The sequence below is a fragment of the Eulemur rufifrons genome, chromosome 8 (assembly GCF_041146395.1).
Source record: "Eulemur rufifrons isolate Redbay chromosome 8, OSU_ERuf_1, whole genome shotgun sequence".
NCBI classification, from domain to species: Eukaryota; Metazoa; Chordata; class Mammalia; order Primates; family Lemuridae; genus Eulemur; species Eulemur rufifrons.
Window position 1 is genome coordinate 23,238,595 of NC_090990.1, and position 25,791 is coordinate 23,264,385.

General features: G+C 46.3%; 1 protein-coding gene across 1 annotated transcript in view; it reads right to left on the reverse strand.

Annotated features, from left to right (window-relative positions):
* CSMD2 (CUB and Sushi multiple domains 2) overlaps positions 1 to 25,791 on the reverse strand; it is a 571,373-nt gene that overhangs the window by 248,149 nt on the left and 297,433 nt on the right. Inside the window, 3 exon segments of the mRNA XM_069477647.1 lie at positions 512 to 615; positions 15,996 to 16,117; positions 25,010 to 25,134. Of these exon segments, the coding sequence (XP_069333748.1) occupies positions 512 to 615; positions 15,996 to 16,117; positions 25,010 to 25,134 (351 nt within the window).

Here is a 25,791-nt window from a genome sequence, read left to right on the forward strand (position 1 = left end):
TCTCTGCAACCTTTGGGCCTCCGTCTCCCCAGCTGGTAAATGGAGATAACACCTCTCTCACAGGGTTGTTGTGGAACGTGAGATAACTGATGCAAAAATTCCCACCACAGTGCCTGGTGCAAGGCAGGTGCTCAATGTCTGTGACTCCCCACCTCCTTCTTGGGAGGGAGATGGACGTGGTCAGGCCTGTCTGTCTGAAGCTGGGCCACATGCACTGAACGGGAGTGTTTCCCGGCTCTCACGTCAGGCTGTCGGTGGTGGGCAATGTGTGAAACCTCCATCTCCCCCAGCCCCGAGAGGCTGCTCGTTCTGTTCGCTTTTTGTGTGAATTCCCAGTGAGACTTTGCCGTGTCCTCTTTTCCCCTGGTTGGAGTAGAAACCAGGAGCCCTGCAGAACACTGTCCTTACTGCAGTGTGGTCACCAGGCAGGACTCGGCAAGCCCATCCCACCACCCCCAGCCAAGGGCCACGTGCTGTCCCGCCCTCCAGATCGCACACCCGCTTCACTTACACGTACAGAACCGTCTTCTGGTCCCCATCCTGCCCACCGTCCCCGACCGTCAGGGTGTCATAGCCCCTCTCCAAATCAAACTCCTCAAAGGCGAGCTTGATCACCTGGGGGCGGGAGTACACGGTTAGGAGCAGGCAGGGACCCTGAGCAAGTCTTCCAGAGCCTCATTAGGTCCTGATGCCCAGAGTCACTGGTGACACCATCCTACACACGCTGACCATTTCTGTGCCACCTAAATGTGTGTGACTATTTCCCTCCAGGCTAGACAGTCTCTGGAGCTCCCTGGTGTTTCTGAAGATGCTCATGGCACATCTGGCCAATTCTAGAGGCTGTCGCAGCAGCCAGGCACATCTGGCCGACTGCGAGATGATTAGGCTCCTTCTTCACGCTTCAGTGCACAGACTCCCCCCGGGCTGGCGGCCGTTTTTCGGGCCACATGTGGAATTGCAGCTCTCCTGCCCCCAGGGACCTGTAGGAGTTTCTCTCAGCCTCTCTGCCTGCCTTTCTCCATCCTTTTTGTTTGTTTATTTGTCAAATAAATGAATGTTTTCAGAAGGAGATTTCAGCAAGATTCCTCCCTCTTGTTTTAATCCTGCCTTCCACAAATATTTACTAAGCCTCAGCATATGCCAGGCAGGAGGAGGGGTTTCGACAGCGAGTGCGACAGGGTCCCTGCCCCCGGTGAAAAGGGGAGACAGAAAAGCAAACGGACAACCACAGCACTGGGGGGTGGCGGATGTCACAGTGGGGCTGCGGGGGCAGAGAGGAGCCTGCAGCTCCCCCAGCCTGTGGCAGGGAGGCCACCTGTGATGTGGTGTCTGAGAACATTCTGAAGACCACAGAAGACTTCACCAGGCCAATGGGGGATGCTGGGAGAGGGAAGGGGATGTTCTGAGAAGGAGTCAGGGGCACAGGGCCCGGTAGATAGAACATTCTGGAATAAGTTGTTCAGTGTCTGTTGACTGTGGGTCTGCAAACTGAGCACAGCTGCTAGCTGCCTTGCTTGCTCTGGGGGACAATGTGACAGGCCTTCAGTGCAAGGAGATGACTCGGGAAAACCCAGAACTTAAAAAAAATTTGCCTGGCACTTGGTCCAAAGGGTCTTATATTCCCCACCCCCAAACTGGTTTATTTCCCGAGGGAGGAGCAGTAGAAGAGCTTTAAGTGGTGGGTTACAGGGACGCATCGGTGTCTGAGAAAACGTCAGTGTGGCTGCTCGTGTGGAAATGACTGGCAGGAGTGAAGCGGGTGGTGAGGATGGTCCCAGGCTTTCGAGGATGTACAGGCAAGTGACAGGGGAGGAGTGAGGGGACCCTAGCAGGGGTGGGTCCCAGCGGTATGTGGGGCTTTGTGCCTGGAAGGATGTGGGGCTGAGGAGAGGGAGGGATCTAGGATGAGCTGCCCGCTTGGGCTTGGGCGACTGGGTGGGTGGGGGCCATTCACGAGGACAGGACGCACTGAGGCACCCACCCCTGATGTCTAATCTGGGCCTCTTTGTCCGTTTTAATCTGGTTTCAATCTGATGATAACCTTCACTCCCCCAGTGAGGAGGCTGAAGTTGCCCCTTTGTTTTCTACTCTGCCACCCAAGGAGTACAGAATCCCTGCAGGTATCTTTTCCTACTTGTGACTGACGCCTTCTGCAGGTTTCCTCCCTCCGAAGTGAAAAGCCCAGCACCCACATGCTGCCAGGGAGCCTGCAGAGCCTCGCCCCAAGGTGCTTTCAGGTCCCTCAGGAGCAAACTGAAGCTGCCCCCACCCAAGAGCCCGGGTACCATCTGTGCAGGGCCCCTCTGCACAGGCGCGGGGTCCAGAGAGCAGCATCTCTGGATGGCAGCGTTCGTGAGCACGGCAGTGAGTCGGGCAGGGATTGCCACTGCTGGGAGAAAGGTTGAAGGAGGCTTCCTGGGGGAAATGAAGCCCGGGCTGAATTTAGAAGATGAACTGGAGTCCAACCAAGGGATGCGGAAGAGAGAGCAGTCCCGGCAGAGGGAGGAGCAGAGGCACAGAGCAGCGTGGCTTGTCCAGAGGCCTCTAATTCATTTGGAACTGTTTAAGTGACAGGGGAGCAGAGGGTGGTGACATGAGAGAAATAGGAGGAGCCAGATTATGAAGGGCTGTCTGTCATGCTGAGAATTTGGGGCTTTGTCCTAAAGACAGCATGGAGTTATGCAAGAGTTGTAAGTAAAGGTGCAATAAGAGATTATTGCTCTAGGAGCAACAGCGCTGAGGGATGGTTGAAAACCAGGAGCCCATCACTGGGCCGCAGTGACAGTCCAGGCGAGGGAGTTTGTGGTCTGCAGCCAGCAGTGGTCGGGGAGGGTCAGGAAAGAGGAGATGGAATTAACTGTCAAGAGTAAGTGAGGATTCCTTGGCCCTTCTGGGCTTCCCATCCAGAATGTTCCCTGCCGGCTTGTAGCATCATCACGGGATCATTTCTCAGGCTGGAATCTCCTTCCCATCTCTCACTCTCCACAGTCCTGCTGTACAGACATTTCTTGGGCTCCCATTTCCTAGCCTGACACAGGAGGGGCCCCTGCATCTGCTCCCTTCCGGTCCCTCCGACCTGGCACTCCCTCCGAGGCGGCGCATTCACGACTCTGACTTGCACAGGCTCTTCCCTCTCCCTTTCGCTCCCCTAGCAAATGTCTCCTCATCCTTGAGCTCCCTCTTGTTCAGGTTCTCTGTCTGGCCTTGACCAGGGGAACGCTCCCCGCTGGGCCTCCCTCTCGCCTCTGTCTCCGTGCTTCCCCCCTGCACTGTGACGGACCTGTTTACTTGCTCCTCCACTCCACTCGCCCTCCCCGAGCACAGGGGCCAGGTCTCACTACCTCTGTATGACAGGCACGGGTCGGTGTGCCAGGCACGTGGCAGCGGCTCAGAAACTGTGGACTGGGAGAACATTTTCCAAACCTTTCCCCATTCTCCAGCGTGGCTGGATCGCTAGGCTCTCGGATCCCTCGTGGTAGTTACCATGGAGAACAAAGATTGGCAAACTTTTCTGCAAAGGGCCTCAAAGTAAATATTTTTCCCTTTGTGGATCATATGATCTGTGTTGCAACTTCTCAACACTGAGAGTAGCATGAACTCAGCCCTGTACGATGAGAACATGAATGGGCACGGCTGTGCTCCAACAAAACTTCATCTACAAAACAAGTGATGAGCTGAATTCGGCCCTGAGGCCACGGTGTGCACACCCTTGGTGTAGGAGATTCTCTGACAGCTTAATCATAGTCTTTGGTCATCTTCTCTTATGAGATTTTGTCACTACCAGAGCTGACACCTACGATGGGCTCGAGTCTGTTTTGGGTACTTTACACATATCAACTCAGGTAAAACTCACAACAATAGCTTCTTTGGTTACCTCCATTTTACAAATGGGATAGCCCAGCCACAGAGTTTGGGCAGCTTGCCTAGGGTCACACAGGTAAGTGGTAGAGCGGGGACTCACCCCAGGTAGTCGGAGGCCAGGCTCTTTGATACTCTCCTCTATGTGGCATCATGGCAACGTCTCAGGTCCATGAGGCAGGGACCACGAACTACCCTCTCAAACCTTCCTTAAGCTCTTTTTCTGGGTCCCGGCGGCCGGTGCTGAGCAAACACTTGCTGCACAGGAAATCCCAGAAGGCAGACAGCACCTTCTGAGGGAGGAGGGGCCTGGGCTCTGCAGGGACGCAGGGTCCTGGCTGCACATTCTCACCGCATCAGCCTCCTGGGCCAGAGGACACTGCTCACCCAGCCACTGCCCAAAAAGGGAGCGTATGGTTATTAGGCCTATAATGGGAAAATATTGCTTTGAAGGCCAGAACCCAGAGCCATAAAATGACTCACATCACTGGTTAGAGCCGCCGTTGATGTGAACCACATTCCAGAGCCCCGACCCTGATGTAGGAGCTAATTACACCAAGAAGACTGTTGCACACACACAACATCGCGGCCTCGGGCCGGGCCCCCAGCGCACAATGTACTGACGCTTTCCTTTTTTCCTTCTTTTTTTTTCTCCTCTGCTTTGGCCTTTGTTTAAAGACAGGCTCCTATAATGACTCATTAACTAACATGCAGATCAATCAAGCTCACAAAGCGCCTTTCTGAAGCAGGAGAAATGGCAGCACATGAAATAGGCATGATCAAAGAGGCACATTTGTATACAGCTCAGACACCCAATTTAAACCCATTAGATAAATGAATAAACAAACTCATCATCTAGGACGCAATTACAGAGCACCTGCCATGTGCCAAGCACCGAGCTAGCTGCTTCCCATAAGTTATTCACTTGCTTGGCAACTTAGAGCAGAATCTAAATGCCAGGGACACGGTGCTGACGGTGACTGCTGGAGGACTGCAAAGGAGAGAGGGACGGAAGGAGGTGGGCCTGGGCCTGGCAGGGTGGGGAAAAGTGTGGCAACGCCGTCGCAGTGGAGGGCAGGGAAGAACGGGCCTGGCAGAGTCTGCAGCTGTATTTTGCCTGCAGCCAGAGTGGGCAGTCTGCACTTCACGGTCAAGTTGATGAGAAGCTGTAATTCAGCATTAACTCCCCCTCCAGGGAGAACTGGAGGCAGAGAGACCAGTGGGAGGCTGGTGCAAGGTTCAAGAGCGCAAGGAGGAATTAGGGGGACCCTGAGTCTGTGTTCCTGGCAGAGGGTGGGTGAAGGGGGAAGTTGGGAGACTGCATCCCGCAGAACACAGCCACCTTGTCCTGAGAATCATCGGGGATGGAATGGGACCACAGAGGGTTCCCGCCTCGGGCCCTGGAGAACATTCTTCACTTCTGAGCACTGTCCAGGGTCAGCCAAGGGAAGGGCTTCTGGTCCCACCAGCCTGTGCCCAATGTCTGGGTGATGCTGCAGAGGACCCAATGGCTCAGGGAAGTTTTGTGGGATGCTGGAGTCCCAAGAGATGTAGACTGAGGCTGTTTTGTCTAATGACTGTTTTCTGGCAACACCTTCCTACCTGGGCTCTCTGCCTCTGTCCCCATCCTTCATTCTGCACCAGGGACTCCCAGGGCCTCCCTATCACTTACAGCAGGGGTTGGAAGACTATGGATCTCAGGCCAAATCTGGCCCATGCCCTGTTTTTATACAGCCCCCAGAGCTAAGAGGGAAAGCACTCAGGCTTTGGACTTGGGGGAGGCTACGAAGGGTCCCTTTGGAGCCACCCCACCATGGGAAGTGGGCTATGGAGGCACCCGGGGAAACCTCTCCGACCTCCAGCATCTTGCACAGGGCCTGGCACAGAGAGAGTGTGAGTATATGTTTGCTGAATGAGTAAGTGAGTGAACAAATGGGCCAACAAAGGCATTCCTGACATTTGCACTAGCCGGTGATCACTTGCCTCGAGAGTTATTTCTCAATTCTTCAGGTCTACAAAGGGAAGAGTGACACTGATAATCCCCAAAGAGTGAATAATCAAAACACTGTTATCTTTGGCTTTGAAGTTCATGAAATGAGCTTTCCCGTCCCTCTTCCTCCCATGCTCCTCCCACCCTCCTTCCCTCTCTCTCCAGCCTCGCTTTGCCTTCCTTTCCAGCAAAGGTGGATTAACTTTCCTGATCAAATCCAGCGAGGCTCATATGCAAATTGATCATGTCTGGCCTTCGTACTGAGAAGCTGCAAGAGAAAGACAGATGTGTGTGGGGAGGGGGCACCGGCGCAGGTCTGGGCTTCCGGCCTGGCTGTGCCTTTTTCCACGAGGCTGAGCTGAATGGTGCTAACGTGGGGAGGCCCCAGGCAGAAGGCCCCAACCCCAAGCCCAACCCAAGCCAGGCCAGAGGAGCCACCCTCCATCAATGCTCAACATTTCCAAACATCTCTGAGCTTCTCCTCTGTGCCCAGCGCTGTGCTAACTGTGGAAGGATTAAGCAAAATGTCATCCCTGCTTTGGGGGAAATAGATTCTCCAGAGCTATAGGGGAAATAGATTCTAAACTGTACAACATGATAGGCACGAAAACAAGGTGCTGATGAACAGAGGAAAGAACCAGACCTGGTACAGTCAGGAAGGCTTCTCAGAAGAGGGGGCATTTGGACTATGTCTCAGAGGGGAATAGGAATCTGCCTGGATGAAAAGAGAAGGCAGCTGGGACCTGATGTGTCCAGACAGAGGTCTTACAGGGCCAGGTGTGTCCGTGACCCTGAGCTTAGTGTGGCTGAAGTGGGGCTGTCTGCGGGAGGGCGGGGGCTGGGCTCTGTCTGCTTTGTTAGGGGAGAGGATTATTATGTATCAGATACGCGCGGCTGGTCAGAATCATCAGGGTGCTCTTTAAAAATAAGTTCCAGGTACCACCCTAGACCCACTGAATCAGACCTTTGGGGAAAGAGCTTGGGAATCTGTGTTTTGAAAGTCTCCCCAGATGGTTCTGATGAAATTTGGAAATATTATTGCAGGCAGATATTATATTAACATTAGATTCATATTATAAGGACTAAACCCAGGTGCCCAAGGTGGGGTTAACATTGCCCAAGGACAGCCCAATCCAGGGGACAGTATAGAGGCCGCATGTGGACTAGGCCAGCATCACTCCCTCTGACCCATCCTTTCTCCGTTCCTTGAACTTGCCAAGCTCCCAGGAGGATAAACTGGGGTGTTTTTATTTGTTTTACTTGTAGTTTACTGAGTAGAGACATATTCTAAACCTGCTTCTCCAGTAAGATGGGAAGTTCTTATTGCTCCGACAGTGTGGAGGTGCACAGCCTGTACCTGCTCCATTAATGCTGGCATCTTGATGTAGGTTCTTTGTCATCCCCACACCAGAGCATCTCTGCTTCTTTCTTTGAGCATTCTTGTTGCCCTTGGAGGGCCCTAGTCACTGGGACATTCCTAGCTCCCTCCCAAGCATGGCTAGCAAAGGTCCTACAAAAGGGACGGAATTCCAGGAAGGATCCTCACATGCACGCGTGTGTAGGTGCTTGGAATGCGTAATCATCCCATGATTGTGGGGAGACCAAGGGGACACGTGTCCCACTCTGCACTCCTGCAGGCAAGCCTCTCAGCCCCGTCTCACAACAGCATCTTTCTTCCCCTGCTTCCTGGCAGAAGCTCACTGCAGAATCTCCCTTCTCTCACTGCCCTCCTTTTCCTTCGTCCTCACTCCCTCCCTCTTTGCTTGCTTCACCCTCAGGCTACAAACACACTCCAGTTTCCAATATTTTAAACATATACCCCAAAGTAGCCCCAAACGTTCTCTCTGTCCTTCCTCCCTCACTTGCTACCACTGCCTATCCTGCCTCCTTCGCTCCACCATGAAACTCATCGAGAGAGATGTCTGCACCTGGGCGGCCAGAACCTCCACTCCCATCCATTCGCTCCCTACACACTGCTGTCTCCTGCTGCTCCCAGGGCCCCACCTAAGGTCTTCTGCCAAGGCCAAGGCCAACGGTCTCTTTTCAGTCCTTTTCCAACAAGACCTTTTTCATCATTGCCACAGTCAGAGATGTCCTAGCTGGAAACTCTTCCTGCTTTTGCATCACTGAGCTCTCGTCCTGCCTCTCAGACTGCGCCTCCTCTGTTTCTTCCCCTGGATCTTGCTCTTTCACCTACAAGGATGGTGTTCTCAGATCCACTCTGAATCTTCTGATTCTCCTCACCCTTTCCAAGAAACGCTGCCCATTCCTTAGGCTTCTGTTCTCACCCATGTGCTGGTAACACCCAAATCTCTCTCTTGAACCTAGATGTATCCACCAGATGAGCCACAGATACTGCATGTGCACCATCTTTCCCTTTTGACCCCTGCAAAGCAGGCTCCTCCTTTTGTATTTCCTTTTTAAGTTTCCTGCTGATCTGAGCCAGATAGCTCTGAGTCGTCATTGCTCTGTTCATTGAATAGAGACTGGGTGTCTACCATGTGCCGGGCACTGTGTTGGTCACTTGGGATGCAATGTTGAATACGGCCCCTCCTCCTGCTCCCTCAACCCCCACATCCAACCAGTCACCAAGTCCCATTCCATTCCCTAAATCTGTCTCATCTGTTTCCCTTCCAGGTTTCCAAAGCCTTGGCTTGTGGCCCCATTTCTCCTACTTGGGCAACCGCTCCAACCTCCTAACAGGCCTTGCTCCCTCCAATATCCCCCTCCAATCCTCTGTACTGTGGCCACAGAAATCTTCCAAGGACTCAGACCTTCCTGCTTCGGCTTTGGTTCAGAAGAAGAAATGTCCCTTGTCCTTTCCAGGCCCATCCCATGTGGTCAACCCCAGCCCCTCCCATCTACTCTAGTCCTATCTGGCCATGCAGCACAGCTACTTAAGCGCATGGGCCTTGGAGCCAGAAAGACTGGCTTAAATCCTAGTTTTGCCACTTACTTGCTATGTGCTGCTGCTATTTCCAAACCTTTAATCTATCCATGACTCAGTTTATTCATCCATCAAATGGGTCTATTAAAACCTAATTCATTATCCTATTCAGAGAATGAAATAAAATTATTTATATAGAGAGCTGAGCTTGGTGCTTGGCACAGGATAGGCATCTGATGAGAGCTATAATATTATTGTTAACAACCATCTAACACTTCCAGCCTTAAAAATCTTGGTTACAAGATAAAATCCAAACTTCTTTGCCAAGCCTGAGGGCTCATAATGACCTGATCCTGCTTACCTTTCTGTTCTCACCTGGATCCAGGCATGCTGAGTTACTTTCAGCTCTAAGAGGCTGTTTCAAACCTTAGTGCCTACTGAGGTTTACTCTGAGATACTGATTTCCAAGCTTACCCATCCTTCAAGACCCTCCTCAAATGTCACCTCCTTTGTAAAAACTTCCCTGACCTCCCAGAGAGCAGCTCCTTTCTGGGTTTTCCCATAGCACTCTGGCACACCTCCACCAGTGCTTATCCACACTCTGGCTTTTTGTTTACATGCCTGTCTTCACTCCTATGTGCACACTCCTCCAGGGTGGAAGTCGTATCTACAGTCAATGAATGGATGAATGCCCTTCTCATAAATATACTGTGAGCTTAGAGAGACTGTGCTTTCTGCTGGAGGAGACATCTGAAGGTGAGTGGACAGGCGGTCCTTGGATACACCTGTGCCTTACCTGTGGCCCAGTTCCATGAACAGGGTTAGGAACACAGCATCCATTTTCCCTGTTGTTTGCCAGAAGACAGCTTCTATTCCTCAGTCTTAGACTTTGGGTTTCCACACTTAACCCCTCCTTGTTGCACCGTATGTTCCCTGACTCTTCCCACACCTGGTGTCAGGATGGGGCTCTCTTCAGCCTTTCTGGGCTCCCTCAGCACCACCTGCAGCCCACCAAGGACCCACGGAGATGCTGGAAACACCCCTCTGCACACTCTAAGGGGTGTTCTTCAGCGGGCTGTCTTCAGGAACCCAGGCTCGTGTGACCTCTTGGGGTCCATTTGTGGTTGGAGAGTGACCACTTGGGGTCACTGACCTCCACACATTGGCCAAGGCTAGGCCCTCTGGGGTGAATCTAATTGTTTCTTAGAAAATTCTCAGGCCTCACCTAGACTTCCTCCTACACTTACCTTCAGGTTCAAAAGTAAACGGAGATAGGTATCTTTAATAATGCCCAAGAAAGACCCCTCTCATCAACAACTCAATATAACCTCAAGGTGTACGACCTTTTTCTGGTCTAGCCTCCATCCTCACCCCATGGGGCTGAAGCATCCTCCCCCATTGACTGGGCGCACCATGAAATGGCTTAATAGGATGTGAATCTGTCTCTGTAAAATGCTGTGCAGAGGAAACCTGCTTCTAGTGTTCTCAGCACTGTGGCCCCAGGTACCGGGACCAAACAATTTTAAAGTGTTGGGTAAAATTTAAAAAGGAAAGAAAAGCTTTTAACAAGTTAGTAAGTATTATGGACTGAATGATATCCTCCCCTGCATCAAATGCATATGTTGAATCCCTAATGGGACTATATTTGGAGATGCGGCTTTAGGAAAGTAATTAAGGTTAAATGAGGTCATAAAGATGGAACCCTAATCCAATGGGATTGGTGTCCTTATAAGAGAGGGTAGAGACATCAGTGAGCTTTCCTTCTGTATGCACAGAGGAAGAGCCATGTAAGGACACAGGGAGACGGTGGCTATCCACAAGCCAGGGAACAAACCCTGATAAGAAACCGAATTTGCCAGCAGCTTGATTATGGACTTTTGGCCACCAGAATGGTGAGAAAATAAAAATAAATGTCTGTTGTCTATGCTACCTAATCTATGGTATTTTGTTACAGCATTCCAAGTAGACTAGACTAACATAACAAGGAATACTCAGAGTGCACAGCACTGTGAATGTAGGAACCCAAAATGCAACTTAGAATGTGAAACTGGCTTTTGCCTTAAGTGCATTTTAAAAATTTGGTAAAGTGGGCTGGGCATGGTGGCTTTGGGAGGCAGAAGTGGGAGGACTGCTTGAGCCCAGGAGTTCGAAATAAGCCTGGGCAACATAGTGAGACCCTGTCTTTATAAAAAATAAAAATTCAGCTGGACATGGTGGCCCACATCTGTAGTCCTAGCTACTTGGGAGGCTGAGGTGGGAGGAGGATAGCTTGAGCCTAGGAATTCAAGGTTACAGTGAGCTATGATTACGCCACTGCTCTCCAGCCTGGGTGACAGAGTGAGGTCCTGTCTCTAAAAAAATAATAATAGTGAAAAAAAAAATTGGCAAATATAGCTTTGGTTTTCAGAGACTCATGGAGAAGAAGGAACAGGAGACAAAAACTACAACCTACCAAGGTGTACACCCCTGCATACAGCTGGGCTGGTGAAAGCTACACCCATAGCAAGGGTGAACTAGAAATGAGCCTGTCTTCCTTCTCACCTGCCACTACCATCCTCTGGATGGATCTGGAAGCTAATCATTTATCTCAAAACTTGACACTGACACTGAGTAGACAAAAAACTTCCGCTGAGAATCCATAACCACAAGTCGGCCTTCATGTGTGTTTGCAGCCTTCATGTTACTTGGGTAGTTTGAAAACCTCATACTGAGAATTCAGTGTGAATAAATTGCTGGCTGGTAATGCCCCCACAAACCAGCACAAACATTCTCTGGAAGAAATCACCTTCCACTCAGGTCTCAAAGAATTCCCAGCCAAAGTTTCTCCTTTTAACACTCAGTCCAAAATTACAAAACAAAGAAGGAAACATAGTTCTGGAGCAAGAGGTGAGAGACAACAGAGAATAGAATCAAACTTGCCAAGACTTCAGATACTGATGTTAGCAGATGTGGAATATAAAGTATGTGTAATACATTTTAAAAATTAAAGAAGGATCTAAACATATGAGTAAGGAGCAAGAGACTGTAATAGACGACCAAGAACCTTTGAAAAAGAACCAAATAGGACTTCATAAAATAAAAATTATATTTGAAATTAAAATATATCTTTAGTAAATGAACTTAACAGAGGTTAGACACAGCTGAACAGAGAATTAGTGAACACAGCGAGAGAGGGGAAAATAGGAGAGAGGTTAAAAAATACAGAAGATAGAGTGAGAAAGATTAGCAAGTCTCAATAGACTTCCAGAAAGGGAGAAAAGAGAAAATAAAGAAGAGGCAATAGTTGAAAAGATAATGACTAAACATTTTCCCCAGCTGATGAAAGACAGCAATCCATAGATTCAAGAAACTGAATTAATTTAGGCAGGATGAATACAAAAATATTCACACCTACCCAAATAAAAGTGAAACTGTAGAACACTGAAGACAAGGAAAAGACCACAAAAGCAGCCAGAAGGATGTCATTCAAAGGAATGACAACGAACTGACAGCAACAATGGAAGCTAGATGACACTGGAACAATATCTCCATGTACAGAGAGACTATGACTATCAACCAAGAGTCAAATGTCCAGTGAGTACCAATGTTCTTTCACAAAAAGGGAGAACAGACATTTTAAAATAAATATAATAAGAACTAAGAAAGCTTGTCATCAATAAGAAAATGAATTTTAAAGCATGTACTTTGGATAGGAAGAAATTTCAAAGAGAAGGACTGATCTACAAGAAGGAGAGGTCAAGAAAGTGGTAAATATATGAGTAAATCTAAATGGACATTGGCTTTATTAAATAATAACAATAATGACTTATGAAAAAAGGTAAGATAACAAGAAAATCACATGTACCATAGAGTATGAATTGGGAGGAGATAACTAAAGTCTTAATATTGTAAGATCCCTGACTTTCCAGGAGCGACACAAAATTATCTAATGCTAGACTTTATTAAGTATGAAGACTAACATTAATATTTCTAGAGTATTTAAGGTAACCCTAAAAGAATAGAAATGACTGTATAATTTGAATGGTCTAAGTTCTCTAGTTAAAAGATAGATTGTCAGACTGGACTTTTAAAAACCCAGCTATATACAAAACATATGTAAAGCACAAGGAAATAGAAAGGTTGATAGTAAGAGTATAGAGATGATTTGTTAGACAAAGACCAAAAGAAAGCTGATGTAATAGCTGGGGGGGAAAACTTTTAAGTTCAAAAAATTACTACAGATAAAGAGAGTCAGTACATAATTATTTTTGAAACAGTTTGATTCACCAGGAAGACATATGACTCTTAACTTGTGTGCTCTAATAACACATTCTCAAAATAAAATTGACAAAACTTCAAAGAATAATAGAAAAACCCATCTTAATAGTTGGGGATTTTAATATTCCTCTCTCTGAAGTTGATCGATCAAGAAGACAAAAAAATCAATGAAGATATAAAAGATATAAACATAATTAACAAGCTTGATGTGATGGACATATTAGAACACAAAAACTACAAAATGTACAGTTTATTTTTCAAGCCCACACAGAATATATGTGAAAAATAATCATTTGTGGTCCAAAAAGGACAAATATCAAATGATTCAAATACAGACCAATGTTCTCTGACCACAAGATTTAGAATCAGTAACAAACAGACAGCTAGAAGAATCCTCTGTTTGGAAATTAAGAAATGCTTTTAAATAAATCATGGTTAAAAGATGAAACAATAATGGAAACTAAAAAATATTCAGAATTAAACTATAATGGAAATACTGTACATAAAAATCTGTAGAAATATAGCCAAAGTAGTCCATAAAGGGAAATTTATAGCCTTTGATGCTTAAATGGAATTGAAAAATAATGGAGTAAGCATCAAAATTAAGATGCTAGAAAAACAACAGAATAAACCCAAGCATAATCAAAGGAATGAAATAATAAAGAAGAGAGAAAAATTGATGAAATAGGAAATAAATATATTAGAAGGAGTATCAACAAAACCAAAACTGGTTATTTGAAAAGACTTAAAAATATAAAACTTCTGGCAATACCAATTAAAAAATGATACAAATTAGAAATGAAAAAGGGAATAGAAATACAACAGCAGGGATCATAAATGTAATAAGAGATAATATGTACAACTTTATATTCAATAAATTTGAAAATTGGCCAGACGCGGTGGCTTATGCCTGTAATCCTAGCACTCTGGGAGGCCGAGGCGGGTGGATCGCTCAAGGTCAGGAGTTCTAGAACAGCCTGAGCAAGAGCGAGACCCCGCCTCTACCAAAAATAATAGAAAGAAATTATCTGGCCAACTAAAATATATATAGACAAAATTAGCCAGGCATGGTGGCACATGCCTGTAGTCCCAGCTACTCGGGAGGCTGAGGCAGTAGGATAGCTTAAGCCCAGGAGTTTGAGGTTGCTGTGAGCTAGGCTGACGCCATGGCACTCACTTTAGCCAGGGCAACAAAGTGACACTCTGTCTCAAAAAATAAATAAATAAATAAATTTGAAAATTTAGTAAAATGAACTCAAGAAAAAAAAAAAAAGATGATCTAAATAATCCTTTAGTCATTACAGGTATTAAATCTATAGTCTAAAATCTTAAATCTGGTGGAAACACCAGACCCAGATAGTTATGCTGAAAAATTCTACCAAACTTTCAAGGTGAAAGTTATTTCAATCTTCTACCAATAAATCCAAAGGATAGAAAGAGAGGAAACACTCTTCAAATCATTTCATGAGGCTAGGAATATCTTGATACAAAAATGTGGCAAGGGAAATATGAAAAAAAATAATAAGCCAATCTCACTAACAAAAATAAAAGCAAATTATTAAACAAAATGTTAGCAAATCAAATACAAGCATATATAAAAATGACAATACTAAATGACCAAGTTAGGTTTACTCTAGGAATGCAAGGTTCATTTAACATTAGAAAAGTCAACCAATGTCACTACATTAAGAGAATAAAGAAAAAAAAATATGATTGTATCAATAAATGTAGAAAAATGTTTTATAAAATTCAATATACATTCTTCATAAAAGCTCTTGGCAAACTAGGGTTAGAAAGGAACTTCTCCAAGCCAAAAAGGAGTAGGTATAAATTGAAAATAAACAAACTTCAGCAAACATCATACTTAATGGTGAAGAAATAAAAACATTCTATTTAACATCAGACAATGACCAGAAGGCCCACCAGCATAACAATGATTTGTTACTATACTGGAGCTTCTAGCCAGAACACTCTGGCAAGAAAAAGAAGAAAGAAAAGGCATAAGAATTGGAAAGGAAGACACAAACCAGATGATGACTGTCTATGTAGAAAACTCCCAAAGAATTCACAGATAAATTATTACAAGATAGTGGCTATATGTAAAAATCAAAGTACAAAAATCAATTGCATTTCTGAACACCAGCAAAAAACAGATAGAAAATGCAATTTATAAAGATATGATTTATAATAGCAACAATAAATATAAGATATTTAGGAGTACATATATTAAGAAATTTGTAAGATATGTAATGGAAAAAGTTATACAAGTTTTCAAAACCTTTAAAGAAGCCCTGAGAAAATAGATATACCATATTCATGGACTGGAAGACTTAGTATCAAAAAGATATCAGTTCTCCAATTGATCTGTAGTTTTGATATAATTAAAATAAAGTTTCCAACAGGTAATTTTGTGGATCTTGGCAAGACACTTATAAGATGTATAAGAAAGAATGAGAGTACAGAAAAAAATTAATAAGAAATACACGTATGAAAAGATGTACGTACCAGTGCAAAACTACACACTATAACATAGATATGTCTTAGGGACATAATTTTGAGTGAAGTTGATTAAGAATACACACAACATGATTACATTTATATGACATTCAAATTTTGGCATATTAAGCAATGTATTTTTAGGCATACACAGTTAAGTGATAAGTACAAAGAAAAGCAAAGGAATAATAAACTCACGATTGCGGTGATAGTTACCTCTGAGGGTATAGGGAAAGGAATGGGATTGGTGAGGAACACACATCACTAAGGTAACAGTGATTTACTTTCCTTAAGTTGGAAGATGGCTTCATAGGTATTTTCCTGTATTGGTGTTCTTTCTATCTTGCTTACATTTTATAAATACACTTTCTGCTCAATATTAATAAAAAACAGTTTAAAAGAAGTGTCTGTAAAGACTCTATCACCACAAAGCTCTGGGTTTGAAACCAACTGTCCCCAACCTGGCCCTGCCCACAGGACACCACCCTCTCTCCCCAAGAGCCTTACCTTGGCGGGGTTGAGAGCTGTGATGATCCACACACAGTGTGCGTTGTTGTCATACTGAATGGGGAAATTGGGGGAGGTGATGATGCCCGAGGGGCCTCGAAGGTGGGCATCACACATGCGGGCTGCAGAGAGGAGATGAGAGATAAGCCTTTGAATTTAGACTAGGTCCAACTCCCCTTCCCTCCTCCCACTCCCAGCCAAGAAGAGACTGAATCTGTATGTCCCACCCAGACATAACCTTCTGCTTCCTGTGCCCTTCCCCCACAGTTCTCTGCAGGCTCAAAGGGAAGTCACGGTGCCTGGAGTACAGGGACAAGGAGCAAGTCCCAGATGCCCTGTCCTGCTGCTCTGTAGGCAATGAAACTTTCTAGGCAGGCTAAGCATCTTCCCTCTGTGCCGTGTCCACCCCCCACACTCCAACTCCATGGTGATGGAGCAGTCCTTCTTCACCAAGAGCGCGTGGGCTAGTACCACTTATGTTCACCTAAAGCCAGGTGGGTCCCAGGCACCTATGGGCCTGCTAAGCAACCCAGCTCTGCTGACCTGCCTGTTTCCCTATTTCCACTCCAGTTCTCCAAACCAGCTGAGTGCTGCTCTGGACCCAAAGCCACTTAACTGGGAGTCTGACCTCATTCCAGGTCCTACCAGCCCTCAGTTCCTCCTGTTGTGACACCCCCAGGTCTCTTAAAGTAGAATCTCAAGATGTCTTTGTCAAGGCCACCCCATTAGGTCACAGCATGTCAGTGCCCAAGAACTCTGCCAAGGCCCCTGACTCAGTCCAGTGCCAGGCACCTCGGGGCTTTCCAAACCCCTCTCCACACTCAGCTCATGCCTGAAACAGGCTTTTGACTGGAAGCATAAAGATTCAAGGTGAATTAGAAGAAGTGCTCTACTCAAGTAGATATAAAGTGTTATCAATCACAGCTTAATCTAATTAAGCTCTTTAAAATAGCTTCTAAACTAATTAGATTAAGTAGTGATTGATAACAGTTAAGGTACTACATTGTACCTAGCTGTTCGCTTTCTTTAAAAATGTGCTTTAGTTCTAGCCACTTCATTCTTTGATGTTAGTGCTTAGCTATTTTAATAAAGGGTTCTATGAGCCTGTTCTGTGGCTGCCCACGTGGCAATTTATCCCAATTGTAGGCAAAGTGCCTAACAGTAAAGAAATAGTGAGCAAATGCCACAAGCCTAACTACGTAAAATGAAAGTGGTGTCGAATCTCGTTTCCTCTGAAGGGGCCAAGTATTCCAGAACTCCTCTCCACGTGTGGACAGGGCCATGATGAACCTTTCCCAGGACACCCTTCCCAGGAGGGTCTGGGAAGCAGGTTCCACAGCTCCTGGACGTAATGAATCTCTTGGTATTTCCTGTGCTTGTCCCTGTGCTCATTCATTCCGAGGTTTACTGAGCGCCTGCTACGGGCCAGGCAGAGTGTGGGAAAGAAAGGTGCCTGACACAACCGCCTCTCTCCGAGGGGCCACGGCAAGCGGAGGAAAGCGGTGTGAAACAAGTTTCAACCAAGCAGGGCAGGTGTTGTCAGAGGGTTATTTACAAGGGGCTTTTGGGTCAGAACTGCTCCCTCTTCTCTGCTCGCTCCACAACCCTGTGAAGAAGTTCCTTCGGACGCCTCCAGCATCCTCCTTTTCCCTCATCCTGAGCTCAAATATCAGCAGAACCAAGTCTGAGCAAATCCCTAAGGGAACCCTCCCCTCCACTCCCTTCTGTGTGTCTGATCGCTCCTTTAATTCTGTGCTGAAAAACGCTGAGATCCACAGATCGTATCCGATGACAACTGGGCCCTAAGGCAGTATGGCACGGTGGAGGCCAGGTCAGGCTTTGGGGTTTACCAGTGTAGCCTTCTGGACCTACATCTATTTGCAGACTGTTTAAGCCTGGATAGGTTAGAAAACCTCTCCGATCTGCTGCTTCATCTGTCAAAGGTGAGTGATACCACCTCACTGAGACATGGTGAGGATGAAATTATATGAGATGATGGTTGTGAAGGTTCAGCCCAGGACCTGGGACAGTGTCAATATTCAACCTTTGGGATCTGGGACTATCAGATTCCCAATGCCATGTCCATTCTGTTTCTCTCTGCCCAAGATGTCTCCCAAGACTAAGGCTCTTTTTTCTAACTTTCCTGAAGTTTCTCGACACAGCTTCTTTCCTCCAACCACATTTGGGATTGACATTACTAAACAAATTAGAATAAAATAATCAAAACCCAAACCCTGATCCCATCCCACCTTTGCAAAGAGGCCCTGTGGATTCAGAAATCTAGCCCTGCAGAGGGTGCTTACAAATCTTTACCCGCACTGTCTTACTACACTGCTGGAAAGTCAGATTTTGCTGCCAAAAGCCCTCAGTTTCAGACTCAATTTATCTTGCACTTGTTTCCCAGAATTAGATGGTATTTGCAGTCTGTTGAAACAGGCTGAAGGTAATGAGAGAGAACAGACCAAAAAGGCATTTACCACTTTAAGGGCTTAGAGGGGTTTAACTAAAATATTACAATCTGTAGATAGTTAGCATGGAACACCTGAAACTAGGTTCGGAAATGGAGAAATAGCAACACTTTTCCTCTGCTTTCTGGGCAAGGCCAGGGGTGCTGTGGACACGCAGAATTCCCCTGAGCAGCCAGTTCCTAGAAACCCACCAACATATGGAAAGCTCACTGCAGTGGCCCAGATGGGCTGGCGAAATTGTAGGTGCTCAGGCAACGTCTCAATAAATGGATGAACATATTGTTATGTTTCTCTATTTGTTTTTTCCCATCAAATGCTCTTCTGGCTAGCTTTCAGGAAAGACTTCTTGGAGACCTTCCATGCCTGAGTTTGGTTGGGACGTTACTCACCATATAATGGGGAACAGTGTCCCAGGGGACCGTGGGAAGACACCACCTGGACCCACAGCCAGTTCCGGCACTGAAACAACTTGGCACCAAAGAAGGGAACTGCTCCAGATGCAGGTGTCTCTGGTTGCCTGTCTTCTCCCCACATCTTACTCCTGCCCTGTTCCATGCTGTCCTCCCTACCTTCTCTTCCTGCTGACCTCCCTCTCTGCCCTTTCCACAGTCCTCTGGAACCACCTCCCACCACCGATTCAAAGGCAAGCAAACCTCTGCTTGTAGCTGCAACATCTTTCAGAACCTCCTACTCCCACTACTGCCTTGACTGAAGCCCAGCTCCCCCCTCCCCAAGCCATGGCCTCCTCTGCAGCCTCTGCAGTGGAGATCTTGCTCCCACTTCCCAGTATTTCTTTCCACAAATGCTTGCTGAACCCCCAGAAGAACTCATCTTGCCCTACTGAGACCTCCACTCTGTTGACATCAACATCTTCTCTCTACCCATCAGCCATCAGCCCCCTCCTGTCTTGTCTTCTGTCCTTACCCAACTTAGATCCCATGGTCCACCATTATGAACATTTTCTTGCAAATCCTCCCAAGTCCCTTGCTTCTTTTTCCTTTAATCAGTTGCCTGGAAGACATCAATTGTGTATGAACCCCTCCACCCACATCCTCCCTACCTGCCCCCATGCGGTTGAGCTTTGCTGGAAAAAAAAAATCATATAAGTAGGAAGATTGATGTTATTATAAAGTCATGATTACCCACCTCAAAAAAATCCTACCTGTTGCCCAGTGACCCTACCATTTAGCGCTATCAGCTCATGCTCTTATTCTGCTCAAAGACCTTTTCATGCCTTCTACGTGCCACTCGAACCTCTTGCCCTTCCCCTCCCCTCCCCTCACTCTCCCCTGATGACCTTGCCTCGTTCTTTATGGAGGAAACAGAAGCCATCCGGCAGGCACATCCTTTCTCCCACTCCCTGAAAGTACAATACCGTCTATGTATGTGCTCATTTTCTCTTTCCCTCCTGTTCCAGCAGAGGGATGTTCCCTTCTCTTGCAGGCCAACCCCTTCTCATGAGATCAGGCACCTTGCCCTCCCTCTGTCCCAAGATCAACCATGCCATGGCCACATGCAGTGCCCTGCTGTCCTGGGAACCCAGAAAGTCCAACTCTCAGATCTTAAACCCAATCATCCCATTTCTGCCCCCACTGCCTATGCTCCCAGCAGAGTGACTTTGGTCTCAATGCACCTGTTGTCCCCTCCAGCCCTCTGGCTCCCACATCTCTTCCCCTCTATCTGTCCCCTTCTGACCTCTCTTCTTTCACTACCCAGTCTGGCCCTCCAGACTACTTGCCGATACATTTAGCTCCCTCCACACCCTCATATCCACTTGGAGAAACGCCTGCCTCTGGTTAACCCTGCCAGCCACCTCTTCTATTCCTAACCCTGGGGCCTGGGGGCTGCCAGGAGAGCCGTAGTGTCACCGAGTCATGGTTTGCTGTTGTAACGGAAGCTTCAGCCCTAGTCAGTTCTTTCCCTGGTCTTCCTTCAGTTCCTGGGCCAGCTCCTTGCAGAGACAACGTCAAACATTTGATGCTTGGTGGAGCCATGTATCTCCAATCATTGCATTTCAGTGGTTATTAGACACGACCTCTCTGGAGTACCCAACCCCACCCACCCTCCTCTCATGCGAGACTCATATTCTTTGGCTTCAGTGTTGCCTCCTGCCTTTCTCCTACCTCTGCCCGACTCTCCTCAGCTTCCTTCTTCTCTATTAATTCCTAAAAAGTAGCTATTTAAATCTGGGCAAAGGGTATATGGAAATTCTTTGCACGTTAACTGCAACTTTTCTGTAACTTTAAAATTGTATTAAAATAAGTGGGGAGTGGAGGGGAAGCAGTCCTGCATGGTTCCATCTAATACATTAAACCCAAAGGATGTCCAGCCGCAATTTTCAAGGAGAAGCAGGATTCAGCCTTTGGAGTCAGGGTTTGAAACTCAGCCTTGGGCAAGTTGGCTGACCACTCTAAGCTTCAGCTAAACATAAAATATGGCCAGTGCCACTTTCCTCATAAAGAAATTATGAAAAATGCCTAGTGTAATGCTTTATAAAAGTATAAATAGTTTAGTAAGTGGGAGCTTTATCATGATCATATATAGGTAAGGGACTTGGGGACACTCTCAGGGCGGTAGCAACGGGGCATGTGCTCTAGGACAGTCAGAGCTCATCATCCAGGGAGAGTAAGTGGAGAGGAGAAGAGGGGAGATGGGAGACAGGAGAGGAAGGAGAAGAGAGTGAGGAGAGATGGAAACAGAACTCTGGACAATCGTGTTTAAGGGGCAGGCCCAGGAAGCTGATGCAGTGAAGGCCACCAAGAAGACAGCCACCTGTACGATCATGGCATTTAATTCAGCTGGTCTGTGCCCCATTTCCCCTGGTTCCCTCCCATTTTACAGATGAAGAAAAAGACACAGCACATGTCAGTGATTGCCCCTGTGCCCTATGGCTTGTTGACAGCAAAGCTGGAACTTTATCTTAGGTCTCTGAGTCCCAAGCCGGGCATTCTAGGAATTCTATCTGCTAAAAAGGCTTTTATTCTACACGTGTGTGTGTGTGTGTGTGTGTGTGTGTGTATCTGTAAGGATATAGATACAGATATACAGAGAAAGTGGATTTAGTCACAAAGGAACTATAATATATGGTTTTCTGTTAATTATTTGCTTTGTGAATCAGCAACTGTAAAAATCTCATCTGAGGCTGGTAATTAATCCCTATTCTCTATCAACACCAACCTGTGGTCACAAGAAACCAGGTCTCCTGGTTGTTAATTGGGGCCTCTTCATTAGACCGGTGGTTTCAAACAGTGTTCCCCGGAGCCCCAGGGGTACCAGGGCTTAGAGGTTGTTGAGGTTGGTGAGGGAGGGAGTGACTCCAAATCTCCTGCCCCTACTTTAATCAGAGATGCTCTCCTTGTATTTGTTTTATTTATTGAGGTTCTATAAAAATTCATTTTAAAATATTGGGCTCCGTATGTAAAATAAGGCTGATAAGCCCTATATTATACCACCCTGCCTATACCTGGGGCTGAACAGAATTAGTTTAACAATGTTTCATGTTGCCCTCAATCTCCATTGTATAATCAAAATTTTCTAGGAGTCAGATTAGAAGCTTATTTCTTCTGGTGGGAGGAAAAGAAAAGAAAGGCTGGTGAATACCTAATTTCAAATTCCAAAATGAGAGCACAGTTCCATATTGTTCATTCATTTCAATCACTGATTCATTCAGGTGGTCCTCAAACATTTGTTGAGAACCTATTATTTGCCAGTCCCCGTGTTTTAGTAGAATTAATTGTGTGGAAAAATGAATATTTCAAATCAAATCATATTTTGAATTCATTAGAGAGAAAAATAATAGCATTGTGTATGGTAGCAATCCTTTTTAGAATGTGATCTTTTGGCAACCTGCTTCTTAGTGGAACTTCTTGGAATTGAAAGAGTTTTGTCCCCTTTTTATTTTTAAGGTGCAGTTCACCTAAACGCTCCTAAAAATCACAATTACAATGGTAATTGCAATGAATTCAGAACAAAATATTTTAAAAGAAAAACCTTAAGAACTGCCAAAATAAAGGACGCTTGAATCTAGTATCTGTCTCAGCTCTTGGCCTCTAGGAAGCCCGGGACAGACTGTCCAGGTCCAAACCCAGGAGATAGCTGTCTCTCTTTGTCCCTCACGATGGCCTATGAGAGAGGAGAAAAAGAGGGCGACCAAGGCAGCAAGGTTAACCTGTGCTGAGAATCCACCCTCCACCACTGTCAGCGCTGATCACTTTCTATACAATGACTTGTCTAAAGTTCACAGTCACCAGGCAGCGGAGGTTTTGTTTTCCCTGTTCACAAATGAGGGCCCTGTGGCTAGAAAAGACGAAGGAACCCAGCCAGGGCCAGCAGGCTAATCGGTGTCAGAGTTGTGATCTAGATCAAGGTCTCCATGACTCCCAAATTGTACTGCAGTAGGATTGGACAAGACAGTGAGGAAACAGGCATCGAAAAGAACCGACAGTCCCCCTAGAGGCTGAGGTTTGCTCCAGGGCTCGAGGAAGCTGTATACCGATAGTGTTCAAGCAGGTTAAACTCAACATGTATGCACCTAAGCCTGGCAGAGCCATTGGCATCACTTCTAAACAAGCACTGCCTCGACTACTCCTCAAAGGAATGCCATGAAATAATGTTCTATTGTTACCGCCTTTTAGCAGGAAAAAAGGAGATTCAGAGAGGTGAAGACACTATCCCAAGGACGCCCAGCTAAAAAGTGATGATGGTTGGATTCCAACCATAATTTCCCCGTTTCACAGTGGCAGAGGATGGAATGAAATGACATGAAAAAACTTAGCCCAGTGCTTAGTGAAAATGGAGCAGAGAATTCAGAGTCCTGTGGGTCCAAATCACTGGAGAAAAAGATGAGCATATTATTTGACTACGAACTTCCTTAAGGTGGAAACACCAGCCCTTCCCCACCCTTGGCATGTTCATGTGAACAACCATCATTACTAAAAGAACAAACTTCCTCTAGTGAAAAGGTCTTGGGGACAGATCAGACCCCACCACTGCCTAAAGGCATTGTTCGTCTGGATTCTCAAAAGGAATTTTGAAACAATAGATTGGCAGAGGTCCTCAGACTTGATAATTCTATGCCTCTCTCCACAGCTGGTGTCTTGGCTCCCTGTAATTGGAGTGCTGTACTATTCAATTATTCCATTATTCAATCATCCATGCAACACATTTTATTGAGCACCTACTATGTGTCAGGCCCTATTTTAGGAGGTGAACAAAACAGAAATCCCTGCCCTATCTACACAAGGATATATTTGATATTTTCCTTCTAGCATCTCCCTTATTCATAAACTGTTTACACAGCCACAACTCATTTGATGTTCACATTAAACACAAGAAGGGTAGAGTGGGTACTATCATCTCTGTTTTGATAGGTAAGAAAGGCTTAGGGAAAACAGGTGATTTGCCCAATTGCTGAGTTATAACAAGAATACTTTTATTGTTTTTTCATTTTTTTTAAAAAAACATAGTAGCTATGTAAAATCCCTGAAATAATGAGCTAAAATCGGTGGAATGCAAAGTATATTATGAATTTTGGATCACAGCCACTTTAAAGTTGAGTGAGAATGAATAAATCTAAAGCTGATTTGAAAGATGTTTTCATGACACCCTGCTAGACTACTTATCAACTCATTTTTAAAAAGGGAGTGGGGTTCAGCTCCAACTTTGTCCCTTCCTTAGTAGAAAAATGATCTAAGTTATTTTTCCTGGACACCTCTTACTCTGCATGAATTTGATCTTGATGCATGTGCCAAGAGAGAGGCAGAGAATCTTTAGAAGGATCCAGAATGTAACTTTATAGTGGGGAACATACCTTCTCTTCCGAAGGGGCACTCAGAAGAGCACCTGCTGGCTTTTAAAGGCCACAAAGCTGCCTGGTGCTCAGGGGTTCTCTTTGCTGGTGCCCTGAGAAATGAGATCAGGGGCTCATTTCTCCACTGCAGAAATACTTTCAGGTCTGATATTTTAATATCTGGGGACTGGCGGATAGGCCAGCCCAACCTTGGCTTATGTGATACCTGGGAATGTGGGTGGCAGAGCCCTTGAAAACAAGATGCCCAGGCGTAGGGTTAGAGGAATCCCACAGAGAAGCCTTTGATCTCGGTGGCCCATGTCACTTCCACATAGCTAAGAACACTATTCCAGGAGTGACAGGTCTCTTTATTGCAGAGTGTGGGGAAAGATACCAGGGGATTGGGATAGAAGGTTCCGGATGTGTATGTGTTATAATGGGGGGATTTCAAGGTAGGTTCCTTTCCTAGTTAGGTGTGGCTGTAACATCTATTCAATGAGCCAGCAACCTGTTTTATTATATGTGACTTCCCCATTGGACTGTAAGGTGGGCAAGGGCCATGTTTATCCTCCCTACCTCTGTATCTCCTGATCCTAGTACAGACCTTGGTACCGGGAAAGTGCTAAATAAGTATTTTAATTAGTAAATAAATGCAGGAGGCAAGGGTGACAGCCTGAGCCTCAGAAGCTGGGAACTGGGCTTCATCCTCCACACCTGGCCCAGTTTCTGTCCGGCCTCCCTTCCCCGGGCACCCTCACCTCGGCAGACCGGCCTGTGGTCGCTCCAGGCGGCAAACATGTCGCTCACTTTCATACAGGTGATCCGCTTGGACCCTTGCAGGTCATAGCCCTCGTTGCAGGTAAACTGGACACTGGATCCTAACCTGGGAGACAAGGTGTGTCTGTGAGCTCAATCCCCGGGCCTGCCATGCCCCGCCCTGAGTTCTTCCTGGTTCCACAAGGTGCCACATGGAACATCATTTCTCTTTCTGACCCTTAATCTCTGCTCTGCTGTTTAATCACTTAAAATCTCCATTGGAAGGAACATCTGCTCTCCATCTTTTTTTTTTTTTTGACCATTAAATGGTTTTAGGATTGAGTTAAAAGGTGACTTTGTGAGCAAAACAGCAATCCTCGGAGATAAGCATCAGTTAGGACAGCTAAGGGTGGGCGGATGGCACCTGTAAACTTTAATGAAAATGGAGAATTATGGGAAAATGCCTGGATAGTTAGAAAGTTTGCAAAACATACCATCTCTGGGCCCTAGGGTCTCCTAGATTAGCACCGGTGTGAGGTGCCTGCTGGTGTGTCATTGCTGAGATGGCAGCCTTTGCATCCTGGGTATGAAGGTTTGCTGGTAACACTGGCAGTCTACAGGCCCCCCGTAAGGCATGGGCACTGTTTCAAGGACCGGGCCAGGAGAGACTGTCAAAGGCCACAGCTCTTCTCCAGAAAGTATCTGTTCCTATATCCAGTCCACTCTCTCCATTTCTACCTCCAGGCAGGCCAGCCCCTGTCTTCCCCCCAGCCAGGCCACCCCA